At 44.3% G+C, this 23,696-nt stretch overlaps 1 protein-coding gene across 1 annotated transcript in view; it reads left to right on the forward strand.

Annotated features, from left to right (window-relative positions):
* LOC126491015 (cytochrome P450 2B1-like) overlaps nt 1-18,761 on the forward strand; it is a 34,868-nt gene extending 16,107 nt beyond the window's left edge. Inside the window, exons 2-9 of the mRNA XM_050126394.1 lie at nt 1,226-1,388; nt 1,524-1,673; nt 3,510-3,670; nt 4,368-4,544; nt 4,982-5,123; nt 8,851-9,038; nt 9,209-9,350; nt 16,868-18,761. Coding sequence (XP_049982351.1) covers nt 1,226-1,388; nt 1,524-1,673; nt 3,510-3,670; nt 4,368-4,544; nt 4,982-5,123; nt 8,851-9,038; nt 9,209-9,350; nt 16,868-17,049 — 1,305 coding nt within the window. The 3' untranslated portion in view covers nt 17,050-18,761. The remainder of the gene's footprint in view (nt 1-1,225; nt 1,389-1,523; nt 1,674-3,509; nt 3,671-4,367; nt 4,545-4,981; nt 5,124-8,850; nt 9,039-9,208; nt 9,351-16,867) is intronic.
* The last annotated feature ends 4,935 nt before the right edge of the window (nt 18,762-23,696 follow it).

Raw genomic sequence — 23,696 nt, forward strand, 5'->3', positions numbered from 1 at the left:
GGGGAGGCGGCGGGGGGAGGCGGCGGTGGGGAAGAGACAGAAATCTTTAATTAATTAATTAATTAATAAAGAAATAAATAAATTTTAAAAAAAGATGTTGGACACTGAGTCACCTCTCAAGAAGCCTACCTCCATGAATTTTTAAATGAGCACTTTCTTACTACTGTTGTTTAACATCATGACTGGTCCCTGTCTCAGCCCCTTGTAGTCACTACCTCCCACTATCCCGACACACCATCAACTGCGTCTGTGTTTGAACATCATTTAGATGCAGAAGATGGAAACAAAACTGGCTTATGTGTAGCATTAAGTTGGCAAGTTTCACTTACACCATTGATCTGGTCTGAGGTTTGTAAGTACATCGTTGCATAAGATTCGATGCTGTGACCCCATCCAAAAACATAAATACATCACATCAAACATATGCAGAGCTTTATCTTAGCATGTCCCCTAAACAACACTGGACACTGACCATTTTCATAGCCTTTCATTTCTATTAGCTGCAGTGAAACCTAGAGAGAGTAAAAGTTACAAAAGAGGGAGGGTTATTTGCAAACCCCACATGATGGTCAAGGGCTCTGAGCACTGGGAGGTTGTCATGTTCCTGACACCAATTCCCTGTAGATGCCCTGATGGTTGCATGGTTGGGTATTTCCCTAACTGTCCAAACTGCAGTCATGACTCACATTCAGGAACACTACTAGATGACTATCACTTTCCTTCCCATGTAAATCAGTGGGTGAGTCAGGGCTGTTCTCTATGAACGTTGTCAGGAGACATTGGACAGGCTGAAGCTGGACCACAGGAAGCATGGTTCAGTTGGCCAGACTGAAGTGTATAGTCATGGAACTAATGCACATCTGCATCCATATCTGTATCTATTATTTCTGAGGTAGGGTCATGTGTAGGTGAGACTGGCTTCAAACTGGATGTGCAGACAAGGATGACTACTGATTCTCTGGTCTCTACTTCTCTTGTGCCAGAATATAAACAAGTGTTGCCCTGTCTCCCTACTCTACAGTGCTGGTGTACTGATTAGAAAATCAAACCAATCAGTGCAGACCCTGCCTGTCTGGAGAATTAACCCTTCACCTCTTAGGTCCTCAAAGGGAAGGGTGGCCAGGGGAGGGGTACCTACTTACCAGTCTGTGTCTAGGTGTTTTCACAGTGTAACAACAAAGTCTGCACCAACTAACCACAACCCTTGTACCCTTATGCTTGGCAGCTTCAAAAAAAATATGGAGATGTGTTCACAGTGCACCTGGGACCAAGGCCTGTGGTCATGTTGTGTGGGACAGAGGCCATAAGGGAAGCTCTGGTGGACCAAGCTGAGGCTTTCTCTGGCCGAGGGACAGTTGCTGTGTTTGACCCAACTATACAAGGACATGGTGAGATACGGGACAGGATGGAGTGGAGGATGTCATCCAGGAAGTTGTGTGAGAGGTGGAGCCAAATATGTGGGGAAGAACTCAGGGTCTTTGAACTTCCCTTGTAACTCATCAATGCTTCCCCTCCATTCCTAGGTATGATCTTTTCTAATGGGGAACGCTGGAAGACACTTCGGCGATTCTCTCTGGCCACCATGAAAGATTTTGGGATGGGCAAGCGAAGTATAGAGGAGCGGATTCAAGAGGAGGCCCAATATCTGGTGGAGGAGCTGCAGAAATCCCAGGGTGAGTTCCAGAGAATGGGAAGAAAGGAAGATGATGACACAGGGACCTGAGTGCAGAGCCTAAGAGAAAGAGACATACAAGGGCAGAGAAACAGGCAGGCAGACAGACACACACGCATGCACACACACACACGCACACACAGAGAGGAAGAGATACACAGAGACAGAGTGAGTTTGGGGATGAGATACAGATAGAAGTGGAAAGAGATTCACAAGGACAGGAAAGAAACGTGAGGTATTTTGTTTCCAAGCACGTACTGCCCATGGTGGTCACTTCCCTTCAGAAAATCAATCTGTGAGTTAATTTTCTTCATCAATTGGATAGTTTTGGTGAACACGCCTCTTCTCAGAACTCAGAAGGTGAGGGAAGATGGCCATGAGCTCAAGGCTAGCCCTGTCTACATTTTGAGGTCCTGCCTTTGATGTAGCTGTGGCTGAGTTGTGGAGAGCTTACAGTACCATATACAGTGGGCATGGTCCTGCATGTGTGTAATCCCAGCACTCCAGAGGTAGAGGCAAGAGGCTGAGATTTCCAAGTTCCTCTTCTATTGCACACAGAGTTCAATGCCACTTTGTCTTAACCTTTGTTGTTGCTCCCTCCTCTGCCCATGGTCTTATCAAAGACAAACATAGATGTTAGCTCAAGGAAAGGGAAGTGAGCAGGAGGGCCTGCAAACGTGGTCTAAGCAGGGAATTGTGTTTTCTTCCATGTGACTGTCCTGGTGAACAGCAGTGAACACAGAGGCTCATTGGATAGAACTCAGAGGACCTCTGGGCACTTTAAGGTTCCTTATACCAAGGTCACATTGGTACACGACCATGCTTGTACTTCCATTCCTTTACACTGGGTATTTGCCATCTCTTATTGACCTTTCTTAAGATATCTGAGGGTTCAGTGAGGAGGCAGGAGGTAATAAAGTTGCAGAGGCTGAGAAAATGATGGGAGAAAATCAGTGCTGGAGGGACCCAGAGGGAGAGAAGTGAGCTCCAAGGCTGAGAGTGAAGCTGTTGAGCCCCAAAGAAGGATCTACACAGGATCAGAGACCACAGACAAGCCATCCTTGGGTGAGGGAAAACAGTGCCCCAATAATTTTGGACTGACAGTAGCCCTCCAACAACCAGGGTCCAAGACTGAACCTGCCACACCAAGGCAGCAGGGGCTGATGGCATCTGGAACACCACAGAGCTCAGAAGTGACAGGAAAGATGGAAGAAGTCAGAGAAGGGATGAGGAAAGTCACAGAAGGGATGCAAGAAGTCAGAGAAGGAATGGAGGAAGTCAAAGAAGGGAGAGATGAAATCAGAGGAGGGATGGAGGAAGTCAGAGAAGGAATGTAGGAGGTCACAGAAGGAATGCAGTAAGTCAGAGAGGGAATGGAGGAAGACTTGCAGAGGGGCATGAAGTGTGCAGGGTTTGTAAATTCACACAGCTATCCCTGAACCCTTCTATGCACCATTTCTGCCCGTGGGAGTTAGCTGTCAGTTCAGAGGCAGGATAGTACAGGAGCAGACTGACTGCACTCACTCTATGACTTGTTCCTAGAATCCTAATTCCAGTCATGATTAGCTGAGTTGCTTTGTGAAGGTGTCTCCCCTTCTGTGTATATAAATAGCATCCCATATTCTGTACAGTACTGAGGGGAGATAAACAAAAGTATGCCTGCATCTCTGAGTGAAGGGTCCAGACTCTTACATGCATCATATGAGCAAATGTGGTAGCAACTGTAACTGTTCGTTGAGTAGTGAGTGGTAGGGACAGCTTTACAGAGATGGAACTGAAGCCAAATATTTCCCTAGTTCTATACCCCTGTCTCCTTTTCTGCATCCTCACCCTCCAGGAGCTCCCCTGGATCCTACCTACCTCTTCCAGTGCATCACAGCCAACATCATCTGCTCCATTGTCTTTGGAGAGCGCTTTGACTACAAAGACCGTCAGTTCCTGCACCTGCTGGATGTGATCTATCGGACCTTCTCGCTCATCAGTTCATTCTCCAGCCAGGTCAGTAGGTGGGAAGAGAGGAGCATCCAAGGCAGAGGAAAGAAGAGGCTGCTCTGTGGGTGAAGAAGGCAGTGTCTTAGGGATGGAAGAAAGGCAGAGACAACATTGAGAAGCAAGGAAACTTGGGCTCCTGGAGGGATGGAGGGAGAAACAGAGGGAGAGAGGAATGTTAATCAGGGTGGAGAGATCTATATGCAGAAATATTGAATCATCGCAACATAAGAAAATGATGAGGTGGGGGATGCAGCTGTATCTTAAAGGACAGAGGAGATCATATTTTATGCATGAGCCCCTGAGTTCATCTCCAGGACTTGGTGGTGTACAATACATAAAATATCAGAATTTTGGTGGTGGAGGCTGGAGCATTAGAAATTTGGGACAATCCTTGGCTACATGTTGAATGGCTTTAGCCTGTCTGGCATTAATGTGTTCAAAACACAATACCCCACAATTTAAAACAAATTAAGACAAAACAAGGGGGACTGGGAGAGAGAGCAGAGAAAAAGGGAAATACAGAGAATGTAAAATGAAGGTTAGAGACTGATTTGAAGATACAGTTCAAGGCATGGCTATGTATGTCATGCATGTGTGGGATGTGTGTGTGTGTTCTTTTGTGACATCTGTGTATATAGGAGCACTGCCCACTTCCTGAGACCTGCTAGTTCCAGTTGACCTCCTCAGCCCTTATTTCTTACAGGTGTTTGAGCTCTTCTCTGGCTTCCTGAAGTACTTTCCTGGTACCCACAGACAAATCTACAAAAACCTGCAGGAAATCCTTGACTACATTGGCCACAGCGTGGAGAAGCACCGGGAAACCTTGGACCCCAACAATCCAAGAGACTTCATTGATACCTACCTTATACGCATGGAGAAGGTAAGTCCTGCGTGAATGAGAGGGGATGGCTGAGAGTGAAGGCTGAGGATGTGAACGGAGGAAAAGGGAGCAGAGGATGGGGAGGAGAGACAGGAAATGGAGTAGAAGAGATGCAGAAGTGTCTGGAAAATGATGAAAATAAAAGGAGGAGAAAATGTGATATGGAGAAAGAAGGGTGGGGAAGAAACAGAGTGAGGGACAAAAGGCAGGAAAGACCTCAGAGAAAGAAAGAGCCTGGGAGACAAACCATGCTAAACTACAAGAGAGCACAGTAGAGAGAGAAGGCAGAGCAGAAGCCAAGTGACATTGTCGAGGACTGGAAAATGCCATGTGGTCTAGATAGTGAGACAGAAGGACAGTTCCCAGGATGTGTGTGCATCTCCCTGCAAGTTTCCAGTCACCCCTGACCCTCCCTTCAATCTCCCATCTGGAACCAGGAGAAGTCCAACCAACACACGGAGTTCCATCACCAGAACCTCATAATCTCCGTGCTGTCTCTCTTCCTTGCTGGCACCGAGACCAGCAGCACCACGCTCAGCTTTGGCTTCCTACTCATGCTCAAATACCCCCATGTTGCAGGTGAGTCACAGGCAGCCAGTTGGGGGATCTTCTAGCTTCCTTTTTTCTGCAGAGGTTTGTGAGGATGAGAGAGACATGGGCCTCTTACATCTGGAACTCTGAAGGCTTTGGTCTATTCTAACCTAAGGCAGTGCTGTGGGTGGTGTGCGAATGAACACTCAGCTGGTCCATTTCCATTGTTTTCTGCTATAACTTGAAGGTTGATCCTTCCATCCATCCATCTACCTACCCATCTTTCCTTCCCTCCTTCTTTCCTTCTGTCTTTTCATCCATTCATTCACTCTTCTTTCTGTCTATACTCCTCTTCATCCATTTACCCATTCTATTCATTTACCCATCCATACATTCGTTTTTCCATCTACACACCTACTCACCCACTTATGTATTCCTCTGCCCATCTTCTATCTATCCATACATTATTAATCCTTGGTTCTTTCATCTCTGCTTCACCTAAGGGAATATATTTCATTCATTTATTTGGATTAATCACTTTGCAATTTTTATTCTTTCATAATTTTATTTAATTTTTAAATAAAACAAACTATCTTTTTCATTTAGCATACCAATCCCAGTTCCCTCTCCCTCCCCTCCTCCCCTCCCCTCTACTCATCACCTCCCGACCCCTCCATCCATTCCTCAGAGAGGGTAAAGCACATTGCTTTGGAGAAGGTCCAAAGCCCTCCCTACTATATCTAGGTTGAGCAAGGTATCCATTCAAAGAGAATAGATTCCCTAAAAGCCCTCCCAAACAGTATGGATAACTCCTGGTGTCACTGCCAGTGACCCCTCTGTCTTCCCCAGCCATACAACTGTCACCCATATTCAGAGGGACTAGTTTGATCCTATGCTGGTCCCTTCCTCGTTTGACTGGAGTTGATGAGCTCCCATTAACCCAGGTAAACAGCTTCAGTGGGTGTTCCCATCATTGTCTTGACCTCTTTGCTCATATTCTCACTCCTCCCAATCTTCAACTGAACTTTGGGAGCTCAGCCCAGTGATCTGCTGCGGGTCTCTGCCTCTGTTTCTATCTGTTGCTGGATGAAGGTTCTATGGTGACATTTAAGATATTCATCAATCTGACTATAGGGCAAGTCCAGTTCGAGCACCCTCTCCTCTATTGATTAGGATCTTAGCTGAGGTCATCTTTGTGGATTCATGGGAATTTCTCTAGTGCCAAGTTTCTTGCTAACTCCATAATAGCTCCCTCACACAAAATATCTCTTTCCTTGCCCTCATCTCTGTCCTTCCTCCATCTTGATATGATCTTACAACAGTCAGAATGGCTAAGATCAAAATACTAATGAGAGCTTATGCTGGAGAGGATGTAGAGTAAGGGGAACACTCATCCATTGCTGGTGAGAATGCAAACTTGTACAACCACTCTGGAAATCAGTATGGCAGTTTCTCAGAAAATTGGGAATCAGCCTACCTCGGGACCCAGCAATACCATTCTTGGACATATACCCAAAAGATGCCCAATCATACTACAAGAATATTATTTCAAACTATGTTACTAGCAGCATTGTTTGTAATATCCAGAAACTGGAAACAACCTAGGTGCCCTCAATCAAAGAATGGGTAAAGAAAACATGGCACATTTACACATTGGAGTACTACTCAGTGGTTAAAAAAAAAAAAAACAATGGCATTGTGAACTTTGCATGCAAATGGATGAAACTAGAAAAAAAAATCCTGAGTGAGGTAACTCAGACCCAGAAAAATGAACATGGTATGTACTCACTCACAGGTGGATACTAGCTGTAAAACAAAGGATAATGAGCCTATAGTCCTTGTCCCTAGGGAAGCTAAGTAACAAGGTGAACCCTAAGAAAAATATGCATAAATCCACCTGGAACGGGGAAATAGAAAGTATGCCTGACAAAATTGGGAGCGTGAGGGTGAGGGGAGAAAGGAGGCTAGAAGGGGAATAGTTGGAGAGAAGGGGAGGGGGAGAACTAGAGAAAATGGGTAATTTTTATTCTATATCATGGCTGCTTGAGTGGGCTGGCTGTCATTGATTCATTGGTTCATTCACACACAAATCTGTTCATTCCTTAATCCTTCCACTGGCCTTTGAATTCACCCTTCACATGTCAATCCACTCCTCCATGTATACATTTAATAATGCATTCATTTATCTGTGATTTGTTTATCGTTCAATACACCTACTTGTTTATTCCTGTATTTGCTCATTTATTCATTCATATATTCCTTTGCTAAACCTAACATCACTTCATTATTGGTTAGTTATATTCATTGATTCATTTGTGTGTGCACCATTTTTTGACTTGTTAATTGATTAATACAGTGAGTGAAAAGTGGAATATGGACATCCAGTTTTGCTTTGCTCATTTCACTCACCCAGAAATCTTTCATTTATTAACCAACTCATCCATTGCTTGGCTGACACTCACATTCTAAGAATTTGAAATCGATGTGATGTTGTTGTTAGTTTGTCTGCTGCAGTTCATGTGTGGAGGTGGGAGGACAACTTTGTGCAGTTGGGTCTCTCCTGCACATTCCCATGGGTTCTGATGTCAAAGCCAGGCTGTTAGGATAGAAATCAATGCATTTGCTGACTGAGCCCTTTCATGGGCCATCATATTCACCAATGTGTTCATATTCTGTTCATACACAGATTAACTTACTTTCCTTTCATTCCTGAGTTTATAGCCTTATATTGTTGGCCTGTATTTTTAATTTTTTTACTAATGTTCATTGCTGTTTTGCCTGATATATGTCTGTATGAGGGTTTGGATCCCCTGGACCCAGAGTCACAGACAGTGTGAACTGCCATGAGGGTGCTGGAAATTGAACCCGGGTCCTCTTCAAGAGAGACAAGTGCTCTTAACCACTAAGACATCTCTCCAGCACTCTGGATTTTTAAATATAAATTGCAAGCAATTTATCTGTCTATCTGTCTCTCTTTCTCTCTGTATGTTTGTGTATGTGGGGTGTGTGTGTGTGTGTGTGTGTGTGTTATGTAGAAACACAAGTTACAACATTACATTACAATTGGGGAAAATTCTTACCATCTTCCCCTCCAGCCCTCACTCAGACTGATAGACGAAAAGAACCCTTTGCGGTGGGTTTTCCTTTTCTCTCTTTTATGAGCAAGGTTGGAGCTTTGGAGAGAGTCTCTAACATAGCCCTGAGTGTGGTTGGAGAGAAGCACAGGTGTGTTGAAGGAGCTGCAGGCCATGTTCCTGCCACCCAGCTCCTGGCCCCCAGCTAGCTTATGCCCCGAAATAATCACACAGAAACTGTATTCTTTTAAACACTGATGGCCCATTATATCTAGCCTCATCTGGCTAACTCTCATATCTTGCTTTAACCCATCTTTAATAATCTGTGTGGCACCAGTCTTCCCGGGAAAGATTCAGCATGTCTGACCTGGCAGCTTGCTTCATCGCATCTGCCCCAGAGAGGAGAGGAAATGGCGTTTGTCTGAGGCATCTGCCTCACTTCCTCTTCCTCCCAGCATTCTGTTCTGTTCACTCCACCCACCTATGTTCTAACCTATCAGGGACAAGCAGTTTCTTTATTAATTAACCAATGACCTTCCTCCATCACAGGTGTGCATGTCAAAGAGTGCACTGTGACTTTCTCAGCAGAGTCTCCTGGATCTGCACTGTTCCTAAGCTATTGACTCACAGAAAACAGGGTCACTGTGCATTGCCTCTGTGAGAGGGGCAAGCATTGTCTGTTGTCTCCCTTTTCTGTGCAGAGAAAGTCCAAAAGGAGATCGATCAGGTGATCGGCTCACACCGCCCACCAACCCTTGATGAACGCAACAAAATGCCTTACACTGAGGCTGTTATTCGCGAGATCCAACGATTTGCAGATATTATCCCCACTGGAGTGCCGCACAAAGTCACCAAAGACACTTTGTTTCGAGGGTACCTGCTCCCCAAGGTGAGACCAGCTGCGATTCCACATCTCTGCCATTGTCATCCTCCACTCTCCTAATCACCACCCTCAGCCTGTTTGTGGTTTCCCAGCATTCTGGGGTTCCCTAAGGACTAACTGCCTGCATATGGGAATCAGCATATGCTAATATCTTTGTCTCTCACAACATCTCCTAGAACACTGAAGTGTACCCCATCCTGAGTTCAGCTCTCCATGACCCACAATACTTTGAACAACCAGATGCCTTCAATCCTGACCACTTCCTGGATGCCAGTGGGGCTCTGAAGAAAAATGAAGCTTTTATGCCCTTCTCTACAGGTGAGACGGACCTGTGCTTCATTTCCCAGACACTAGAGGGCAGGCTCACCCTCCAGGATACAGTAAGGACTAGTTCCGGGTTTACTCAATCTATTCCACCTGGGAAACCATTTGTCCTGGCTACTGTCCCGTAACCTAAAGTTGCATCCTACTCAGGAGGACTTGGGAGAGGCATTTAAAAACCTCTAAACCTAAACAAATTCTTTTTTTTTTTTACTTTATTATGAGAGAAAACCTTTTTAAACGAGTCACAACACTTATCTTTAATTGTGATTAAATGCCTGACAGAGGAGAACAAAGGATGTTCACAGAGAACACAATGGGCTAAGTGCACAACCAGGTTCTTCCCGCTGCTCCCAGCAGTAAACAACAGATTAAGTAATAGAGAGGAAGGGAGCACAGATATTCCCAGGTCAGGACGTTCGGGATGTCTTCAAAGTCAATGCAGCAATGCCCACGTAAAGTCCACAAAAGAGCAGAAGACAGTTCCTCCACATTGTTTTCCAGTTGCATCAAATCCACCAATTCTGTCTTTTCCTATTAAACATTTGTTTATTAAGTTTTCCCTTTTATTAAAAATAGATTCTTTCCTCATACAATATATGCTGATTACAGTTTCCCCTTCCCTCTCCTCCTCCCAGTCCCTCTCCACCTTCCCTCCCTCCAGGATCCATCCCCTTTCTTTCTCTCATTAGAAAAGAACAGGCTTCTAAGCAATAGCAACCAAACATGCTGAAATTAAGTAAAAGATAAAACAAAAACCATCACTTCAATGTTATACAGTGCAAATGAACAGAAAAAGTAGAGCCCAAGAGAAGGCACTAGAACCAGAGACCGACTCATTCGCACACTCAGGAATCTATGGAAACACTAAACTGAAAGCTGTAAGATGTGCACAGAGGACCTGGTGCAGACCCGAGCAGGCCCTGTGCCTGCTGCCTCAGTCTGAGTTCATATGAGCTTTGCTCAGTTGGTTCAGAGCCTTGTTCTCTTGGTGTCCTGCATCCCCTCAAACTCTTACCCTCTTTCTGCCTCTTCTTCCTCTGGGTTCTCTAATCTCTAATGACAAAGACATTCCATTTAGAGCTCTGTGTTTCAAGGTTTTTCTCCCTGTGAAATGTCTGGCTGTGTCTCTGAATTTGTTCCCATCTGCTGTAGGGGGGAAGCTTCTCTGGTGATGGATGAATAAGGAGGGCTCTGATCTATGAGTGTAGCAGAATATCTTCAGGGGTCATTTTGTTCTTACTTTTATTTTTCTTTTTGAGCTGTAGCATTTTTCTCCTAGTCCCTGGTTCCTGGTCACTCAAGCAATGCCGCATATTCAAACCATACACTGGATAATTACTCCCACAATGCACTGCATTGTGCCACTGTTGAGCCCTAATATTTTGTACAGGCAGGATAGCATGGTTCATCAAAGGTTTTGTGGCTGGGTTGGTGTATACATTTCTCATTTGGTAGCCTGTAGAATACTTCCTATACCAAAGATGCTAAATCACGGGTATGAAGGTTCTATATAGGCCCCAGCTACATGTCTCCAGTTCAATGAGTTGTGTGGGAATTTTCTTCAGTGATGAAGCCTTGCTGTCAGTTTGTGGAGCCAACCTACTGTCTTGACAACAGCCTTGGGTTGTTTGATGTTGGCCAGAAACCCAATTGAATGTTACCTAATCAAAGTACTAGAAGCTTCATTTAATGACAAGATCTGACCAGGTGGGACTATGCTTCCCTCATTATTTGGAGAATTCATGAGGCTCACCTTCCTGTAGTTTAGGAAGTTTCTACTGCACTAGGTTTCCATACCAGCACTCAATGCCCCTCAATTCTAGCTGTCTCTGCCCACACTCTATCCCTCAACACATCTCTCCTCCCTCCTGAACCTCCCATTCTTGTCCCCTCTGATGCCCCTAGTCCACCCATGAACTCTGTTCTATTTTCCCCTCCCAGGGAGATTTATATTCCCCTCCTAGTACTTTTGTCTGTATCTAACCGTTCTGGGTCTATGGATTGTAGCTTGGTTATCATTTATTTAATGACTAATATTCACCTATAAGTGAATACATGCCACGTTTATGTTTTTGGGTCTGGGCTACCTCAGTCAGGATTCTTTTCTAGTTCCATCCCTTTGCCTAAATTTTCATGATGCTGTTTTTTTAAAAAAAAAATCCAAATAATACTCCATTGTATAAATGTAACACATGTTATTCATCCTTCTGTTGAAACTCTCTGTCCCTAGGCTTTCTTTTTTTTTTTCCCAGGATTTGGGGGCAGGGTACATTGGGAGAATTTCAGTGACTGTTTCCATTTCTCTAGGGATTATAGGTCTGTTTAAATTTCCTTATTTGTTCTTGATTTAACTTTGGTAAGTAGTGCCTATCAAGAATGTAGTAATAGGAGCAGCGGGGCTGCGTCCCCAGCACCCCAGCCACCTGGCTAGCTTATGCCCTGAAATAACAACATACAAACTGTATTCATTTAAACACTGCTTGGCCCATAGTTTCAGCCTCTTAACCCATTTCTAATCATCTATGTCACACCGCTAGGTGTGCTTACTGGGAAGATTCTAGCCTACGTTCATCCTGGGTCGGAGCTTCATCGCGTGTGCCTCAGAGAGCAGAGCTATTGCGTCTGTCTGAGGAGTCTTACCTCACTTCCTCTTCCTCCCAGCATTCTGTTCTGTTTACTCCTCCCACCTATGTTTTAACCTGTCAGGGCCAAGCAGTCTCTTTATTGCTTAACCAATGAAATCAACAGATTGATATATGACACTCCCACATCACAAGAAAAGTATTCATTTCTTTTAGATTTTCCAATTTGGTGGAATACAAGTTTTTTAAGTATGTCCTTTAAATTCTCTGATCTCCTCAGGGTCTCTTATGTATCAGCTTTTGATTCTGATTTTGTTAATTTGGTCAGTCTCTTTCCACCTTTTAATTTGGATAAAGGTTTGTCAACCTTATTAATTTTTTTCTAAGAATCAATTCATCTTTCCTTTTATTGTTTGTATTGCTCTCTTTGCTTCTATTTTATTGAATTCAAACCTGAGTTCAATTATTTCTTGCCATTTGCACTTTTGGGTGTGACTTCTTTTCCTTTTTTTTTTTTTTTTTTTTTTTTAGAGTAGTGGTTCTCACCCTTCTTAAAGTGTGGCCCTTTATAACATCAGTTAGCTCCAGCATTTCTCTGTTTAGTTTTTTTCTGAATGACCTGTCTATTGATGAGTGTGGAATGCTTATGTCTCCCATTGTCAGTGTGTGAGAGTCAATGTGTGATTTAAGCTAGAGTAGTGTTTCTTTTACAAACTTTAGTGTCCTTGTGTTTGGGGCATAGATGTTAAGAATTTAAATGTGCTCTTGGTGGATTTTTCCTCTGATGAGTATGTAGTGTGCATCCCTGTGTCTTCTGATGAGATTTAAATCTAATTTGTTAGATATTAAAATGACCACACCGGTACAATTCTTAAGTCCATTTCCTTGAAACACCTTGTTTTAACCCATTTACCCCAAGGTAATGTCTGTCCTTGATGTTAACACAATTTTCTTGGCTGCAGTCAATGGGTGAATCCAGTCTTTCATCCATTATGTTAATTTTTTAAATTTTGGAACTTGAGACCATTAATGTTGAGAGATATCAATCAATGGGCTATGATTGTTGATTCCTGTTATTTCGTTGTTGCTATTATTGTTGTTGATATTGGTGGTGGTGATGCAGGGTGTGTGTTTTCCTACTTTGATTTTTCTGGTTTGGGTTATTTTATTCCCTGTGCTTTCCTGTATCCAGATAATATTTTCACATTGGATCTTTTCTTTGAGCATCTTATTTAGGGCTAAATTTTTGATAAATATTGTTTAAATTTGGTTTTATCATCAAATCTTATTTTCTCTATCTATGGTGATTGAAAGGTTTGCTTGATATTATTGTCAAGGCTTATATCTGTGGGTTTTTGAATCTGCAGTACATCTGTCTGGGCCCTTTTGGCTCTCAGAGTCTCCATTGAGAAGTCAGGTATAATTCTAATAGGTTTGCCTTTACATGTTGCTTGGTCTTTTTGTTTTGAAACTTTTAATAATCTTTCCCTGTTCTGGGCATTTATGTGTTAATGGGTCTTTCTTTTCTGATACAATCTACTTGGTGTTCTATAAGATTCTTACACCTTTGTAGACAGGGATTACTGAGCTCTAGTGGATTCACATTGTCCTGGCTGTTACTGATTGTGTTTTTATGCTGGCATCCAGGAATCTTGTTTGGCGGTGATTATAGGTCTAGGTGCCGATATCTGGGTTTGTCTTTGTTAGGTGGATGTTTGGTTTCTTGGTTTCTGGGGTTTAGGTGAGCATGATGGCTGTGTGTTGCCATAGGAAGCTTTCTGTGGACCTGTTTCCCTGTCCTGCCCAGCTGGTGTGTCCCAGGGAAATTCCTGCTGGTGATGGAGGCTGGGATAATGGGATGAGTTGGGGGAAGGAGGATTGGAGGAGAAGATCTTTGTGATTCACTGGGGATGGGGTCAGGGAGGCAAGGGAGAGCACACCAGGCATTCTGCTGCAGAGCTGTAGGTGAGATGGGGGCAGTAGGGGTGGATCTGGAGAATCAGAAGGAGAAGCATGGATTCTCTGTCAGCCTACCTGCTTCTCTGGTCAGAGTGGACTTTGGCTTAGTAATGGTGCATCCTGGGGAAGATCAGAGAAATCCAAAGAGATGTGGAGTGTGGGTAGGGAAGGGTGAAGCAAGGGTTCTGTTGCAGAGGTGGGGTGAGGACTGGCGTTTGGGTCTTGGAGAAGAGAGGGAGAGGTGAAGATCTGCAATCAGCCTATCTGGATCCAGGGCAGGAGTGGCCTGTGAGTTAGCAGAGAGTGTGAATTGTTTTTCCTAGAGAACAACAGCAAGAACAAATGATATCATCTATGAACTGCCTTGAGCTTGTAAGGTCTTGTGGCTAGGGAGGGATTTATCTGTGAGCACTGGGGAAATGAGGCTGTCCTGACACACCTGTCTGTTTGTATTAAATACTCATTGGCTTGTTAAACTGTAAGAGAGATCAAAATTACTAGCATTTATTTTTTTCAAGAACCCATTCATGATGGACAAACTCCTGAACCAGAGAAAGTTCAGTTACAGCTCCCAGCAGTGTCAGCACACAGTGTCTGTAGACCGGAGGGAGCTGGGCATGAACACAGCTTGATGGGTACCAGCTCTGCTTTTGCCTTACTTGGCCATGCTGAGGTAGTTGGCAGCCTGGAGTAGGTCAACTGATGTGAGTGACTGAGATTTGTTTTTCACTGGAAGAATATAATCTCTCTAGTGTGTAGTTCAATTGCCTGTAGTGTTTATTTAGTTTGTTACATAAGAAGATGATGTCTATGTTAATTCAGTTGAATGGACTCTATGGGATGTAAACATGGAAACTTTGTGTTCTGGTTTCTTATGTTTTGGAGAGAGAGAGAGAGGTTCTAGAAACAATTCCTTAGTCTTTAGTTGCCCCCCCCCAACCTGATGCAAGGTATGGAGCCCAGGGCTGTGTATATCCCTATGGTAAGCAAGTTCTCTTCCAAAGAGCACACATCTCCAGACTCCTTCTTGTGCATTCTAGAGATGCTCTCCTGCTGAGCATGCCTGTCCTCATCCCCTCACAGAGGGATTTAAGGCAAGTGTTCTCCTGCTGAGCCATGTCTTCTGTAGGAAATGTCTAGTCCTGAATGCCAAGAGACTTCAGTGTCCCTGGGCTCATCCTGCTCCCGAATTGTTCATATGACTGTCCCAAGTGTAGAAAGGCAGGGATGTGAAGAAAGGGGACTGGGACAAATCAACAATAGAGAGGTAAGAATATCAAGACAGATTCCAATAAAGAGATGCACAGAGACACAGGAATCTACAATAGGAGGAGATGTATGATAGGAATCAGAGCGTGGACATGAGAGAGAAGAAGATGGGTGAGGAACCATATGTGATGATGTAAGTCAGGAAGAGAGGAAGGGGAGAGACGGGAAGGGAGAAAGGCACAACTAGAAAGAGACCAAGAAGCAGAGGGAAGACACAGAAGGAAGACATGACAAGGTGTCCTTGGACAGAAAAACGGGAGGGACTGAGATGCTATCTAGGGAGTTTAGAAAAACACAAGTGGATGGAATAGCTCAAAAGACAAATAGTAGTGATAGGTACAGACACAGGTCAGGTAGGCTACCATTGGCAGAAAGAAAAAAGTAAAGAGAGGGAGATAGACAAAATGTGTTAGCGCCAAAGAGACATAAATTGTGTCCTAAATACCCAGCACAGGTATGGAGACTTTGTGTTGGCAGGGAGATAAGATGTGAAAAGCAGCTCTGGAAAAACCAGTTCTCAGAGAACCATCTCAGAGACTTCTCCATGAATTTCTAAGCTTGTGCCACCTAAATTCTGAAAAGGTGGGGTCTAAGCAGGTAGGTAGGGTGCTTACTCCTACACAGGACTGGTTTCCCAAGAACTGGAGGACACAGTGGTTACTGGGAAATCCCTCTTCCACCTGAAGGCCCGAGGCAGCCAACTGCAGATTAAGAATCACTGAGGTACAGGCAGGTGGTGAAGCCTTTGCCTGGGCTTTCAGGCTCCTTTGCTCTGTGCTGCTTCATGCTGGAGGAAACAAACAAACAAGGGCTCCTTACACCTCTGAGAATTTGTTGGGTGCCATAGATCCCTAATCATGTCCCCCTGCTCATTCTCAATTATAAGAAAAATTGTATTCTGTAACTAGTTGAAGTTGATCGATCTTAAGCTGAAGAAGCAAGGGGGCAAGGGGCACTGAGAAAGAGAAAGAGAGAAATAGGAGAGAGAGGGGGGGGGACTGGAGATGAGAGACAGGGGGACAGAGGCAGGGGACAGACAGAGAGCTCTTGGTATGTACATCATCTTCATGTTGTAATCCTCCAAGTGCACTTGCAGGCATGTGCCCCCATGACTGGCTCATCTAGGGCCCTTAATGCCATTCAGTTGTTAGTCTAAGAGTCTCTGTAAACAGCACCTTCACCTTCAGGGCAGCCAATGAGATGGGGACCAATCTCCCCATGTGATAAAGGAGGGAACATTAAAGATGTTACAATACACATGTTTAGACATGTACATTTGTTCCTACTCTCTTGTGTTCTTACAATTCTGAAACAAAGGACTCTGATAATAAACAAAACCTAGAAATCTGTAAGAAATTACCATGTGAATCCACCAACAATTTGGCTTGCATTTTATGATTGAATTATTGCATATATGTTGGCATGCATATACACGTGCACTATGGAGGGTGTATATATGTTTATGACAGAGGACAGACTATGGGAATTTGTTCTCTCCTTGAAACATGTGGGTCCAGGGGGTGAACTCATGTCCTCAGGATTGATGGCAGGCTGCCTTCCATTCTCACTTGAATTGCAGATTAAGGGTCAAACTCTTTCTTCTCCATTGCAATGGACAGAGTTGTCTGGGTTTAGGGAAGGGACAGTCTGAAGTTTGTGTACTCACCTGGGGCTCACATGGCTCATTCTCTGTGCCCACAGGAAAGCGCATTTGTCTTGGCGAAGGCATTGCCCGCAATGAATTGTTCCTTTTCTTCACCACCATCCTCCAGAACTTCTCTGTGTCCAGTCCTGTGGCTCCTAAGGACATTGATCTCAGGCCCAAGGAGAGTGGCTTGACCAACGTAGCTCCAACATATCAGATCAGCTTCTTGGCCCGCTGACTGGGCTGAGGTGGCCATGTGTCCCCACTCCTGTTGAGAATGGCCCCATCTTTCTTCCTCTGTAAGACCTGCTGCCAACCAGGCCGTAGGTCACTTCTCACATCCTTCAACATTACTGCAGCTTCTGCAAAGCTCTGAGGTGTGTTCTTCTGCCCTGAGAAAAGCACTGGGGAAGTCAATCATTGTCTTTCTTGATGTGTGAACCAAGAGACTTCAGAAGGTCACATCTCATGCTGAGTCAGTTCCCTATTGCACCCAGCAACCACAGTTTCCATGTAGAGACTTCTGGCGCTCCATCATCTAATCTAATGGATGCTAGCCATGTCAGAGGATCAGCAGGTGAAATTGAAGTCCAAGGTGTCATTTCACCAGGAGAAAAACGTTCTGATGGGTAAATCTTGTTTTATGTAAGACTATGAGAACACAGACTCTGCAATATCTTTCAATTCCACTTTGCCTTCACACATTTGCTGCTACAATCTTTCCCTGGTATCTGGCTTGGTGTGAGTAGATGTGGGGAGACCCTGCTACTTGTAACATAGTGTGTTTCTCCCATGAAAACAGCCTATTCTACTGGGCATTTTACTCTGTGGGTTGTCAAGAAGATGATTCCTCCCTAACTGTGCTGTCTAATTGATATAACTTTAGCTTATTAAGAAATTTGAGAAATAAAAATGAATACAAGGAAATAATATACAGTCTGGGCCTATGAGCTCCCCCTAAGGGATTGCTGCAGATCACAGCTCAAGTTAAGAAAAACAATGAGCCAGCTGTCTCAAATTCCTTGAGTCTTAGTGTTGAGAAATCTATCACAGGCTTTGGTGTGTACCATTAGTTGAAACAAAGCTTCAAAATAACTTTAGATTAGACCAGATGCCTTGCTGATGGTCTTTTAAAGATAAACTACCCCAGAAAACCAATCTAACATTTACATAGGCAAGGTGCTGATTCATTTAGGATAGAGTCAGAAATACTAAACAGCCCAATCATTGCCGACTGTCAAGTGATTACATCATTGCACCCGCTCCTGACATCCTATTGCTGATATGGTGTGCACCATGAGAACTCAAGTTCAGCTAACTGTTTCTTATATATATAAGTGTTGGGTCCTGGGACTGCACAAATACCAGGGAGTAGAACACCAAAGTCTAGAAAAAGAAGCAACTTTGTTCGGTGGCACCATTTGGTAAGGAAATTCTGACTAGTCAGGAATAGAGAGAGTAATTTAGCCCTGTAGCCCTCGCAAAAGGGAACTACAGGTTTCTTTTTATGATATGAGGTCGCACACAGGGTAGTAAGTACACTTTGAGATTTAAAGCATCATAGTGCCACAGTGTCCTGGTAGTGTGGACTGGAGCTGAAGCTGGGTATTTCTGGAATGTTGACTTGAGCCTGAACTAGGGAATTTATGACACTCCAGGCACCTCTGAGACCCAAAGAGATTCTGGATTTTACAACTTCTAATTACAGGTGTTAGTTCAAAATGTTTACACAGTTGTGAGTTAGTTTGAATTACCTTTCCCCTGCTTCAGAGAAATAAAATTAAAGCCTTTTGTGACTCCTGCATTCCCTGAAAATTTTGGTGGGGGTGTATAAGTGGTGCAGAGAGAGAATGAGAGAGAGAGAGAGAGAGAGAGAGAGAGAGAGAGAGAGAGAGAGAGAGAATTAGAGAGAACAACATGAGAAGAGAATAAAAAAGTAAATTACCAGGAGAGAGTGTGAGTCCCTTTTTTTCGCTAACCCTCAGGCAGAACAATCTTAGCTGTGAACATCCCTTCAAACCCTGTACTGTCTGGAGGCTGGTCTTCTAGGCTGCAATAAATGGGCTCTGCATAGGGTCTGAATTCTGTGTCTGTGGATTTGCCTAATGTGTGTGTTTCATGTAAGCAGAAGCACATAACTGTGATCTTTGGTGTCTGGTGTCTTTTATTTCACACAGTATATTCTAGGTTCCTGTGCTTTGCAGACAGGGTCACATCATCAGCAAAAACACAACACCTTCTTTCATGTGTTCTGCCTACAGAAGATGTGCTTCAGATTTAGGGTGGGTCTTCCTGCTTCTAATAATTTAATAGAAAATCCCTCACAGGATGCCAGCAGCCTGGGTTTTAGTTGATACCTGATACAGTCAAGTTAGCCCTCAAGAGCAGCCATGACAGTATCCAGTCCCCTGACCTCCTGGCTGCTCTTACATGTGACCTCTTGATTATCTGTTAACTAAGGTTTTCTCAGAAGGGCTTCTTGCTGCAAACTCCATCACATCCATGACAGGCTTGTGAAGGGACAACCTATTGCCTTGTTCCCTGCTCCACTGTGAAAACCTGAAGAGCAGGTGGCTGGTGTCATGTGTTTAATACTGTGGAACAGTAACCAGTAAGTAAATAAACCACTCGATAAAGTGACACCATAAGTCACTCTTTAAACTTGCCCAATGTGCAGCCCAAACTTGTTTATCTAATCTCTGTCACTCTCCTCAGATGACCACAGTAAATTCTTCTCCCCAAAGTGTGCAAGTTGGTACCAGTTCTCTAAGTCATCTGTGCTTGCTGTCTTGCCACCTTCTGACAGAATTGTCTGGGAGCCACACTTTGAGTGCTGTCTCCTGAAAATGAGCTTCTACACACTGCACTGCTGGAACAAGCAGGTGCTCATGGGAAGGTCATTTATTTAACATCATCAACTAGGAAGATGTCTCTGAGTAACCACTGGCCAAACAAAAGGCAGCTTTCAAATCACCTCTGAGATACTAAATTTCCATTTGTCTCACCAAAGTCCCTGTATCCTAGGGAGAGTTACCAGGACTTTGTCAAGGGAGATTCCTGGCACACCTCCTCCGCCAACAACAGAAATAGGACAACAAACCAAGCAGACAACCCGTCAAGAACAACAGGGGAATGTGCATCAAGCCAAGGGAGGACCATGGTGTTCTGTCTTCTCCTGAATCTTGCCAGGCTGGGCCTGGGGTCTCTCCAGCTCAAGGGCTGTCTCTCTCCTGGACAATGGTTTCTGCTGGAAAACATTTTCAAACAGACCTCATGAGCTTACTTAAATCCTTCCAAGGGGTGAGATGTGGTGGAGGTCAGTGTGAAGAGGCAGGAAGTGGGAGAAGGAAGCGGTGCTCACAGGCAGCAAAGGGTTGCAAGTAGATGGCTCAACAGGCATCTCCAGATCAGGTTGGGAATTTTCTTCTTCTAGTCATAGTGTGGCACTAGAGAAGCTTCTAGAATTCTATTGAGAAGGAACAGAGGGAAGGCAGGTAGGGAGATGGGTTCTAGTAGAAATTTGGGGAGATTTGTAGACATACTGTGTTCTCCATCATGGAGAGTAGCATTTCATGTGTGGAATCTGTGAAACTCATAAACCCCAAAGCTGGAAGGTCCTCAGAAAAGCTGGGATCAGAGCACTCAGGAAAGTGACCACAGAGCTCAAGTTTGAGTTCTTTCCTGATGAGACCAGACACTGGGGAGTGTGATCCAGTGAGAGGAAGGACCCATCACTGGGTCAGCTAGTGAGGTTTGGTCCTTTACTCTGCCGCTGAGGGGAAGTATGGAGATACTGTCACAGCTTACGTGGGCCTCAGCCTATTCTAGCCCTGGGTGGACATGTGATGGTTTGTGAGGCCCTAATGGGTCAGGTTGAGGCTTCTTCTGGACAGGGGCTCATGGCCATCATTGATCCATCTTCCAAGATGTGGTAAGTAAGGAATGGTCCTTAGAGTAGGGGAAGGGAAGTTCCCACCCAATACCACTCTTAGACATGATTTTTTTATTAGGTTTTTTTTTTTTGGCCAAAGAGTAGACTTGAAAATTCCTCAAGGCATTCTGTCTGACTTCCACAAAGGACTTTGTACCAGAAAATGCAGCCAGAAGGATGGAATCAGAGTGGAGGTTTAGGGTCTGGTGGTGAAGTTTTGGAAACCCTGGCCTGAGACCCAGGGGTCTGTGAAGGAGGTCAACACAATAGAGATACAGAGATGGAGAGTGTGGGTGCTAAAGATCCTGATAGAGTGGTCTAGAGACCAATTCAGGGGTTTGAGACAGGACAGGGGATGAAAAACTAAAGATCCGAAGATATATTTCGAGATAGAAATTTCACAGAAAAAAATATAGAACTGAAATATGGGATACTAGAAAGAGTCAACAGAGACACGAATGTCTTGGTGGGGAGGACAGATGGATGTGAGAGTAACAGGGTGTGGTGGTTTGAATGAGAATAACCCCCATGGCTCAGATCTTTGAATACCTGGTCTCCTGTTGGTGGAAATATTTGGGACAGTTTAGGAGGTGTGGCCTTGTTGGAAGAGATGTGTCACTAGGAATGGTTTGAGGTTTCCAAAGCCCATACCTTTCCCAGATAGCGCTCTGTCTACCTCCTACACAGATGAGATGTAAGCTCTCAGCTACTGCATCAGCACCATGACTGTCCACCTGCTTTCAGGATCGTGAACATGACAGTCATGTCCTCACCTCTGAAACTGTAAGCCCCTGTGAACCCTTTTTCCTCTAGGCTGTGCTGGTCATGGTGATTTAGCAGTGCAATGGAAGAGTAACTAAGGCAAAGGGCATGAAGGAAGGACAGACTCTCAAAGAGAGATCAGAGATGAGACCAGAGAGAGCAGATGCACAAGGAGTCACACCATGGCAGATGCCTGGAGAATAATAGACACAGCACAATTTCTGAAATACAGGTCAACCAGGAGATGGCACTGTCTTCTGAGAATCAACCAGAGGAACAATGTACGGGACACCTAGAGCTTGATGATGTACCTCTTGTTTCCAAGGGTCTTGCTGAACCCAGTCCTTCTCTTTCACTCTGTCGTGGCCAACACCATCTGCTCCATGATTTTTGGTGAGTGCTTAAATTTCTAGGATCTCAAATTTGTATATTCACTAGGTTCACTAAGCAAAAGACTCACTATCACCAGCTCTTTCTATAGCCAGCTAAGGTCAGGGATTCTACCATGGGCCAGGAATCAGGGTGGGTGGATTCTGGGAAGATTCCAGGGGTCTAGAACACATAGGCAAGAAAGAAAATCCCCAGAGGCCAGACTTCCAGAGAAATAATTATTTTATCCTCTCCGTGCTTCTGAGTATGGTATCACTCAATGGGTAACCAGCAGCATCCATAGCAACCAGACAAAAGGAGCTGTACCAATGCATACTCAGATTGCAGAGTGTGTGCCCAGCATGCATGGAGCCTTGGGTCTAAGTCCTAGCATCACATAGAGGAATTGTACGGGGGCAAGCTTGTTATCCTAGTATTTGGAAGGTTGAGGCAGGAGCTCAGGAGTTGAAAGTTATCTTCAGTTTGTTATGTGGGGGTTAGTCTGGAATACATGAAACTCTACCTGAAAAAATAAACAAAATTCATCTTTTTCTCAAGGAAATACATTGTCTACTTATTTACAGAAGTCTGAGGTAGCATTTCTGGTTCTGGTTTGCCCATTCTCACATCCCTAGACTTCCATGAACACACCTTCCCTTGAAACTGTGTTGACAGTCTTAGGAGTATCAGAATGCTTCTAAAATATCCCACGATGGCCTGGAAGCCTGTTAATGGTGGCACAGGAGGGCGTTTCTCCCTCAAGATCCTGGGTGGTCAAGATGGCAGGACTGTTTCTACAACACTACAGGATAGGGACCGGCATTGCACACAGGGACATTTCAAAATCCACAATGGGAACTTGGCTGGCTCCCTATGGGTGACTTCTGATGGGTGTGTCTCCCAGAAGACCTCTGGACAAACAGGCATTCTCTAACTGCTGCTGGGATGAGCTGGATATGAACTCCAGAGCTACCCCTGGATCCACTCCTGCCTTAGTCTCTCACTTACTGGGATTACAGGTGGGATCCATCATACCTGGCTTCCCTCACCATTTTATTTGTGTGTGTGTGTGTGTGTGTATGCTGGGTGGGGACAAGCTTATGGAGATCAGTGAACAGCTGTGCAGCATGGACTCTTGGGACTGAACTCAGGCCATCAGGTTTAGACAGCTGGTGTTTTACCTGCTGAGCCCTCTCACCAGCCCCTCAACCTTTGAGTAAATCTTCTTCTTCTTCTTCTTCTTCTTCTTCTTCTTCTTCTTCTTCTTCTTCTTCTTCTTCTTCTTCTTCTTCTTCCCCCTCCTCTTCCTCTTCCTCCTCTTTCTTTTCTTTTTTCTTTTTCTTTTTAGTGTTTGGATACAGGGCTTCTTTGTGTAGCCATGGCTATCTTGGACCTTCCTCTGCAAACCAGGCTAAATTTGAACTCTACAGAGATCTGAGCCCAATTTAGTGTTTAAATTTTTGGATACTGTAATGTTTAGCTCTGCAGTTTCCATTACAAGATACTAACCTCCCATTCATTGCTACCTGCCTAACACCAGCAGAAATCAAGGAGTTTTTTCTTTAAAGACTTACTTTTCATGCAGTGCCTTCAGAGGCCAGAAGACAACATAAGATACTGGAACTGGACTTACAGGCAGTTGTGAGCCACCATGTGGGTGCTGGGAACCCAACCTATGTCCTCTGCAAGAGCAGTCAGAGCTCTTAACCAGTAAGCCATCTCTCCAGTCTCAAGAATTTTCTTTGAGATGTTGGCATTGAACCCAGGACATTTTAAGTGTTAGACATGTGCTCTACCACTGAGCCAAGCTCTCGATCCCTCAC

This window comes from Alexandromys fortis, unplaced genomic scaffold (assembly GCF_014885135.2).
Source record: "Alexandromys fortis isolate MF-2015 unplaced genomic scaffold, M_Fortis_MF-2015_v1.1 scaffold_240, whole genome shotgun sequence".
NCBI classification, from domain to species: Eukaryota; Metazoa; Chordata; class Mammalia; order Rodentia; family Cricetidae; genus Alexandromys; species Alexandromys fortis.